This window comes from Arachis hypogaea, chromosome 19, assembly GCF_003086295.3.
Source record: "Arachis hypogaea cultivar Tifrunner chromosome 19, arahy.Tifrunner.gnm2.J5K5, whole genome shotgun sequence".
In the NCBI taxonomy this organism is placed as follows: Eukaryota; Viridiplantae; Streptophyta; class Magnoliopsida; order Fabales; family Fabaceae; genus Arachis; species Arachis hypogaea.
In genome coordinates, this window is record NC_092054.1 from 128,405,551 (window position 1) to 128,415,375 (window position 9,825).

General features: G+C 32.4%; 1 protein-coding gene across 1 annotated transcript; it reads right to left on the reverse strand.

Moving 5' to 3' along the window:
- Positions 1-5,046: 5,046 nt before the first annotated feature.
- On the reverse strand, positions 5,047-5,809 carry LOC112776547 (ethylene-responsive transcription factor ERF098-like). The gene has a single exon (XM_025820746.3). It carries the CDS (start codon positions 5,767-5,769, stop codon positions 5,326-5,328), a length of 444 nt encoding a protein of 147 aa, XP_025676531.2. The 5' UTR covers positions 5,770-5,809; the 3' UTR covers positions 5,047-5,325.
- Between the last annotated feature and the right edge of the window lie 4,016 nt (positions 5,810-9,825).

Here is a 9,825-nt window from a genome sequence, read left to right on the forward strand (position 1 = left end):
AAAAAGAGCAGATAAAGCTCCAATTCAAACCCAGAGAACAGGAATAATTAGAAACATTCCTACAAGGGCTGAAATGAAGGAAAAGAAAAGGGTCTGTAGATCAAATCTCAGAGAAACCCTTAACATAGTCCTGAATTGAACTGAAGAAAAAAGGGCAGTTTTGGGATATTATCCTATTGCCAAAGAACAGCTAACAAAGCTGGTTATATTTCCAGATGCTTCCCCATCTGACACCTATCAGTTTTTCAGTATGGATTAATTGATACAATTTTAATTTTTAATGATCTAAAAATTATTAGTGAGTTTCTTGCAGGACTTATTGATGCAGTAAAGAGATTTAAAAATATGATTGACAATGTAAATCCAAGGGATATATCCCTAAAATTTACAAACAGTCAACCTATTTTTAATGAAGAAGAAGAATGCTTGGTTCCAGCACACCAAGTAATATTCATGTCCGTCTTCCCAGGAAATTTTTAACCAATTGATTAGATTCAAGATTTAACAATTTACAGTCATGAAGGAAGGCTAGCCAGCACATTAGCAAGGGTCTTTGAGAGAATTCAAAAAATAACGAAGGAATCTCACACAAGGATTAATTATAAAAGTAGAAATACTCTGCTTGTGTCCAGTAAAAGAAATGAAATTGAAGAAAGAGAGATGAGACTCTTGGTGGAATTTGAATCAGCATTCTACAACTTATCTGGACTTTTAGAAAAGCTCCCTGAAGGGATAAAGAGGAATCTCTGCTATTTGATAAAAGACAGAGAAGACCACAAGTGCCAGCTATGTGCCTCAGAGATATCTGAAGAAAACAATAATGAAACGGAATCAACCCACATGATAAAGGAAGAAGACAATGCATCTGAAGGTCACATGATAAAAGAGGAGGACAGTGCATCTGAAGCATCTCTCAACATTATTGCATAGTGACGTAAGCACTTAGGTCATAAAGCACCAACAATGTAGCTGGTGCAAGATAACAAACAATGACGTAAGCAATGACGTCATAAGAAGGGTAAGGATGTGAATTGTCCATCAAACCCAACTATTATAAATAGGTTGCTTAGGCAATTGTAGAAGGCATCAGACAATAGAAAGCAGAAGGCTAAGAGTACTCATATGCTAGGAGAGCAAGGAGGAAGCTACCGAGACGATTCTATAGTCTGAGGAAGAATTCCCTTAGTAAAAAATAATTCTAAACTCCCCTCTGGAGTTAGTATCTACAATCTTCCCTCTAGAGATAAAAACACCTTATGTAAAATATACTAAATAAAGGAAGTTTTTCTCCAGAAAGGTACATCTTCATCCTAGTCTTTAAATTATGAATTATTTAGAAAGTTTAGAATTAACAGAAGAATCTGATTATTTTAGATTAACTGTTTTATTAGATAATGAAAAACAGGCTGTTCTAAAAACAGAATTAAATCTCAAATCAAATGAAAACTTTAATAAACAATCTTTTAAAAGAAGTTTTTAATAGAAAAAATATAATATACTATGGAAAAATTCAACTTGAAGCCCCTATAAAGATAAAATCCGCCAATGGAGAACTTGAAATAGCCTTGATAAATGATGAAAAATTGAGTAAACAGATTGAGAAAATTAAGGATCAACAAAAAAGATCTAAAATTGGATGGATTCATATTAGTACTATACAAGTCTTAATCAAATCTACATATATGAAAGGAATTAATTCACCAATAAGCTTAGCAATCTGTGACAAAAGAATTACTGATGACCCAATAGATCAAATAATTGGAATTGTTCATGGAAACTTGGCAAACGTAAATGTTAAATTCAATGCCCATCTTGGATATGCTATACCTTTATCAACTGAAAATCTTGGAAGATCTATAAGTTTGGCTTATAAATTTCACAGAAAAAATCTAATGGAACAAGATGATGAACCATTTTCAATTACATATGCAATAAATTATGCTTTAACAAATAGCCATCATAGTATAATATTTAAAAATAGAGAAAGAATTTATGTCGATGAATTATTTCAGAAAATTGTAAAAACAGAAATACCAAAATATAAAGCTATTGAAAACCCGGTTCTATTATTAAAAGAACCATCAGGAAAATTAGTTTCATCAAATTTTCAAATAAGAGAATCTAAAATTAATAGCCCTTTAAGTTTATCTAAGTTAAAGATTAAAGAAGAAAATTCTGAAATAAAAGAATTAACAAAAAAGGTCAAAAAATTAAATGAAACCCTAAACACTAAATTATGATAATAAATAAAGAAGAAATATATGTAACTTATCAAGATAAGAAACAAGAGCTCTTTGAAAGAGAAAATCGTTTGAATTATTTACAGTTCTCTGAAATAAATCAAAGAGCATTTGAAGCTCTAAAGATAATCTATGACAAGTTGAAAAGAGAAGTTGAAGAGTTAGAAAAATTAATAGAATCTCTAGAAAATAGTGATGAATCAATAATAGAGTTCGTGGAAATTCTAAAATAAATAATGAAGCATAAAAAGATTGAAAAACCAGAAAACAAAATAAAAAGAAAAAGGGCGAAAAAATTAAAAAGTAAAATAAAGGAGTATAAAAGGGAATTAAATAATCTTCAGATCGAAATTGATGACCTTTTAATAAAAAGGATAGAAATAAGAATAAATATAAATAAGTTAGAATTAAACTTAAAAAATTTATAAATGCCTGGAAAACCATATTATGATTTAAAAGAATTAAAGCTGTTGAAAGAAAAAATGGAGAATGAAGTCGAAAAATTAAAAAGATATTTAGAAACAACAGAAAGTGTAGAAATAAAAGAAGTTTTTGAGGATCTGAGAAATTATATTAAAGAAAAAGACAAACAGATAAAAGATTTTATATACCATAATCCATGCAAAAAAGAATATTATAAACTAAAACAAGATTGAAAAATTATCAGAATTATAAATATACATCAAGGACTAGTAATAAATGATCATATAACAAATACAAGAGAAATAGTAGAAATGGTCAATACTTTAGATTATGAATTTGCAAAATTGCCAAATACTTTAGATTATGAATTTGCAAAAATTGGTATCAGAGCCAAGTTAACGATTAAGGGTAACACTTTCTCTTTAAGCAACACTTTTAGTGACACACTTCTAAATCAATAATAGCCACAAAATAAAAAACATCTTTAGAAAAAGTTAAAATTGGCAACTTTATCAGAGTGCCCTTTTAAAAAACATACTAATGTATATATCATCTCAATGAGGTGTCAATTATAAAACCATAATATATTTAATTGTAAGCTCAACAAATAGCATTCATAGTTTAAACATTGGCCTGCTTTATGCGTTTGCTAGCGTTAAACTTTTAAATGAAATTTAAATATGTGATCCATTAATAATAATAATAATAATAATAATAATAATAATAATAATAATAATAATGGAAAAGAATTAACCATTCAGAAAAAAAAAAAAAAACACATTTGATTAGATAACGGAAAAAAAAAGTCGATTGATGCAAATATAACCACCAGAACTATCCGGTGAGAAAAACCAAAAACTTATCAAATATCAAAGGAATGAAAGGATAATTTGAATTTCACTAGAATTTTTCAGTTTCCACTTATGCTGGTTGCACAATTACCACGACAGTGATAGCTAGTGATAATGTAATTTATATAGATGCGATATTTGTATTCATTTTGTTTTGTACGTTAGGACACTATACTTTTTTAAAGAAATTCATTTTATATAGAATTTAATTTTGATGCATATATATTTAATTATGTAATATCATATCAATAAAAATAATTATTTTTTTATTATGAATAATCATTTAAAAAAATAAATATAAAATACTTTATACTATCATTACATCAAAATTAAATCTTTTTATATATGCTAAACCGATATTTCACTTAATGATAAAGAGGTATATATATTAATTCAATAATATAAAAGACAAATCGAGTATGTGAAATATTTGTCTTATATCGTTGAACATTTATTGCAAGAGTCACAGGTCAAGCAGATGCTGTAAGATTGGCTATAATAAGCAAGCAAATTGGTTACAGGTTTGTGGGCTATATCTGCTAAAGGTTGCGTGGTTGAAGGTGATTTGATTCTGACCAGGTGTTTGGAGGAGTGGATAAATGTTTAGTCTTATTAGATGTTCTCATATAGTCATATTCCGAATAATACTACAAAATCATGTCATTTAATTCAAGACTTCTCAACATAGACATACAGGATCATAAATGTATATATCTTTTTGCTAGAAATAGTTTATACAGGCGACAAATACTTAGACAGTTAGACTGCATTTGTATAAATAATCATGCAAGATGCACAAAAATATCAGCTGCCCCTAAAAAATATATATTAAAATATAAAATATATATAAAAAATAATTAAACGATAAATGACTTCATATCAAGGCATTCATACCAAGATACGAGTTTCAATTCTTTCTCATACATGAGAGGAGAATACTAGCTAACAGTTGACAAATGAGAGTTGTTCCAAATGTTTGTTCATCTTCTAAGTGGAAAATTCAAGTTGACCGTTTAGCCTTTTTATTTTATGGTGAGGGGATGTCTCGTCAAGTTGAATAATTTTTCAAACATTTCGTGGAGCACATATTTTTTTTTGTTTTCACGGTATTTTCTATTTCGACAGATCAATAATTAATTTATTGCAGATTTGAACTCTATTTAAAGGTTTGTTGTTAGTCTATGAATTACTGTATGCACAAGATAAAATTCAAATTCCCAACATATACTTAAACAGACTAATGAACTAATTACTAGACCAACTAAAAATTCGTTATTGGCATGGAGCACATAGTTAATGCCAATGGTTTTGGGATTTAGTGAAATGGACTTGGCAGTGTGTTATCATCAAAATTGGAGAAAGAAACAGAGTATATAGTGAATTTGGGCCCAAAAGCGAACATCGTGTGGGATTGTGGGGACAACATCATCACCAACCAGAAAAATAGTAATTTTCCTACCAAGGACAATGATATAATGCGGACAACCACTTAACTCCCTTCATTGTCACAACTCAAACACACAAACCATATATATGAATATTAGTTACTATTTTAGTTTTGCACCATAACTTATAAAAATTAGCGATGATGATATAATATATGCTTAATCACCATAAAGCATACACTTTAGAGACACATGCAAAAATTGCAAATTTTAGTACTATAATAAGTAACATTGTCCTTAACAACATTATTCCTCTCTGGTTTTGGAAATTTTGTTGATAGTTAGCTAGGTAAAGTTCTTCCTAGTAAGAGACTAAGAGTAGAACTAGCTTTTGTTTTTCTTTTTTTTTTTTTTCCCTTCACTTATTCATGGTCCATTTTTCTTCTTTTCTTCGCATGCAAGAAGCTCCTCCAACAATTTGTCATCCAAGTACTCAAACTCAAAGACTTCACTCCTTCCCCTGCCTTCCACATTGCCCTGCCATGAAGCAGAGGAAGTTGAAGCGCCGGAGGAATAAGAGGAGCCACTGCCACCGCCACCGGTGCGGTTATTACCATAACCTGATGACATAGGATACTCATTTGGGAAGTTAAGGATAGCAAATGCACCTCTCATGGCATAAGCGGCTCTATCATAAGCCCTAGCTGCTTCCTCAGCCGTGTTGAATGTCCCAAGCCAAACCCTCTGACCCTGCCTAGTGGAGTCACGAATCTCGGCCGCAAACTTCCCCCAAGGACGGCGGCGTACGCCTCTATATCGGATATCTCCGCCGTCATCCTTTGTCCTACCCTTTGATCCATCTTCATTCATGGTTATGTGTTTTGTTTGTTTTGCTTTGCTTTGGTTTTGCATGCATGGTAAGAAAAGGCTCAATTTGAGTCATATTTATATGGTTGAAAAAACATGCAAAAGCAATTTGGCATGATGTGATGATTTGGCCAAGTAAGTATCGTTGGCACGTGTTTATTAGAATGTTCCACCATGTTTGAAAAACATTGTGTGTCCATTGTATTTGGATGGTCATTGGTCAATGTGGTGGCTTTTGCATAGCTTTGAAATTCTTTTGCAAGTCTAACTTCTTCTCACAAGGAAACAAATTATTAAGTGCCTTTTTAGTTATTGTACTTTCCTAATTCAATATAATTAATCCCACACCAGGAAACAGCATACTACTAATTTGTGGCTCAGAAAAAAAACTTCAGGAAAATAGTATGATCTTTAATGATTTCTATGACATAGAAAAATGTCAAACATGTGATGTTATGGATTACATACACATGCAGTAACAGTTTATAGAGTTTGTGTTTTGGTCATTTTGTGAAGTCAGATTGCTTATTTTACATCCCTTAGGTAATCAATATTCTAAGGATCTCACTTAATATTTTTTGTTTTTCATAATCTCAGTTGGGTGTACAACTTTCATCATTGAGTCCATGATTAAGATTTAAGAATATCTAACTATTATAATCATACAATTAAGGTTTTCTAGAATGATGAAATTTTCTAGAAGTGAATCTGGTTCTGGCCAATAGCTCTAAATCACAAGATATTCAAGTTTATTAACGGAATAACGGCCAATGTTGAAGCACGGTGATAGATGTAGATAAAGAAATTAAAGTTGAGGAGAGGGAGCACAATAAGAAGGTGAATCAGCTTTATGTTTAATCGATTCATGTATCACCGTTTTGGGTTATAATTCAATATATAAATGGTGCAGCGAATCAGAATTTTTCATTCTACAAAAAATAAATTATTAATTTGAAACAGGAGACATGCATCTAGAAGAGAAGACCTATGACAATAAGTGTCCAAATCTGTGTACACAGAAGTTGCAAATTTTAAGTGCGGTAATAAAATAATAAAAATGTAACTATCTTAATATAAACACAATAGTTTGATAATTTGATATATTTAATATATGTTATTGTCCTAGTTATGACTTTTATGTGAAGATATAGTTAACTTTATAATAAAAATAACATGATTCTTTGCCAAATTTGCTGCGTGGAGGGATTGTTCAGTGCATGAGGGCATTTCTTTTGAGTTTTGACAAGAGAAATAATTAATGCTTGTGGGCAAGAATAAGAATAAAGAATTATGATAGTGCCACAGTGGACTGGGCTCAATTTGGACACCGTGGGAAGCATCATTGCTTACTATTAAGTTTATATTACAATTGAAGCCCAATAGTGTGGCTGAGGCAGTGTGTGAGTGGCAAATCAGTTTGCCTCGTATTAAATCACCTCCAGGATCGATTCCCACTCCCAGCAATAGCTGAATTTAGTGTGTGTAAGTGGAGATGTGTATGTAAGTGTCTATGTCAAAAAAAAAAGCCCAATAATATAACTAACTATTAAAGTCAGGTTTGCAAATAGCTAAAAGTTTAAACAAAAACGTTTCTAGCTGGACCTGAAAATTTTGCATAGCTGGGTGGATCAGGGGAATATCGGGTGGGGTCAGTTTTCTTGGCCCAAGGCTACGTCCAAAAAAACGAAACAAAAGATACCTTTGACCTAAAAACAAGGAATAAAATAAATTTTTAAAACTTTACTATTTTTTTTTATTTTTAATATTTAGTTTGGTCTAGTTTTATTTTAATAATTTGAATGAAATTTTAATTTATTTTTATAATTAATTTTTTAATAATTAAATATTAGTCAATTATTTTTCTTCCAAAATTATCTTTCTTAAGAGTAATCATGGTCTTTTCCAAATTTTCTAACCTACTATTTCTCCATAACCCTCCTCTTTTAAAATCCTCTACATCTCTCTCTTTAACACTCTAATCACCACTCGAAGTACTATCATTTTCTCACAACAACACAAACGCAAACCAACAGGAAAAAAATGCAAATGAATCTTAGAAATGCTTTTAGGATCAAGATAAGAGATCTAACTAACATACTTAATTATTGTAGTAATGTAATGTGTAATATCGTCATAAAATTTGAAACTCCCAGAGCTATTTAAATATTTCATTAGTTAGAAGTATAAACTTAGTTTATAGTTAATTGTTTACTTGTATACATTGTGGCTACGGACTATTGACCGACATTTGTCTTCATTTCTAATTGATGAAAGGAAAAAATAAAACAAACAAACCTCTTCTATTTGCAATAAGTTCAAAATGTTCAATTTACTTGTTATGCTATATCATTATTAGGATTAGATAGTTTATTTTTGACCATGTAAGATTCAGATGCTGACAAAATTGACCATAAAATATTAAAACTAAAATTATATCCATACAAGATAAATTTTGTTCGACAAAAATGACTAATTGTTAAATTTTTGTTGATAATTCTATAAATACCATTCTCCTTTCTTCTTCCTTTCTTGACTTCCTTCCATAACTACCACTACCTCTTCATCATTCCACCGGATCTACTTCTCTACTCCCACCTCTTTTTTCCTATTTCTCTTTCATCTCTTTTTTTCTGTTGCTCCTCCCACCTCGTCCTTCCTTCCTCCGCCGTCTTTGCTTCTCATTCTCCCACTGCCGCCATTGCCACCCTCCTCTCTTCTTCTTTCCCTTCTTTTGCTCAACCTTCCTCCCTCGCCTCTACCCATCGTCACTGTCACTCTCCCCTCTTTGTGTCTTACCTTTGCTTTTGCTTCCCTCCTCCTTGCCTCTACCTCTCTACCTTTCTACCCTACCTCTTATCTCTTTCTGTGTTCACTTTTTCCATATCCCAAGAATGCTTCTTGGCCACTATCCTTGTTGCCAATGTGAACGACCCCTATTTTCTAGCACAATCCTTTCCATGACGGTGTCCGCAATGCCCACAGTCGTGTCCTTATTAGTGGTAGCAGTGTAGTTAGCACTGGTTTCTACAGCTTCTCCAAGCGGCGCCGCCTCGCATCTACTGCACGCCCTTTCGTTCATAACTTTGATGATGGCGGTGCTGATGTTTTCAACAGAGGGATCGATGCGTCAAAAATGGTGGATGGAGTGGTTAGAGATTCATTTGATGAAGCTGAGGAAGATTCAAATTTAAAAATGGATCTGTGGATTTAGATTCGTGCAGTTTGCCTGCTGTCTCCTATAGAAGGTGCTTCGGAGGCTGTCGCTGGCGGGATTGTTAACGACAACACAAGTCTCCAACAGATGCAGGTCTTGAACAGGTCTTCAAAAGGGGATTGAATTTGATCACTTGGAGACTTGAACTTTTTACTCCCCGAAAAGGTCGACATTTTTGCTATTGATATAGAAAAAAAGAAAAATAGACAAAAGTACACCCGAATTTTCACACGGTGGACAGATGTACTCCTCAATTTTTTAATGAGTTATTTGCACACACAAATATAAAATTTCGTTGTCAATTCTACTCTTCAATGGCCTGAGTAATTTTTCCAGCGGTGGTGGAGTCCAGGTGGCACGGTATTATGTGATGTGGCCAATTTGGAGTGACATAATGGAAAATAGAAATATTATATTATGAATTTTGTTGAAATATTTATAAGAAAATGGCATAATGAAACCACTGTTCATCTTCTTCCTTCTCCAATTCTTTCGAGCCCTAACACAGGGTGGAAAAAAACTAACCAAAGTTGTAATCAAACTCATAAGCAAGCATCTCCCAATTCTGTTCCTACAACCCAATCAATGCCATAACCCCAAATCCCAAACATCAACCGAAACACGACCCAGCAGCAAAGTGAAGCAGAAGTCCCACCTCCTAATGGTTTTCAGCAAGAAGGTCAGAATGAAGTGCCCACCCAACAATCTAAGAATAGTCAGAAGAACAGAAGAGCATTATATAAGAGGCCAGCACCGACGGGTCAAAGGTTTGTGCAAGAAGGAAGGAATGAGGCACCAAAGATTTTTGTTTTTCGTGTGGAGCCTGATTCCTCTGATTCATAAAC

Bases quoted from the DNA above. Each gene is read 5' to 3' on its own strand.
- LOC112776547 (XM_025820746.3), bottom strand. From the start codon at position 5,769: ATGAATGAAGATGGATCAAAGGGTAGGACAAAGGATGACGGCGGAGAT.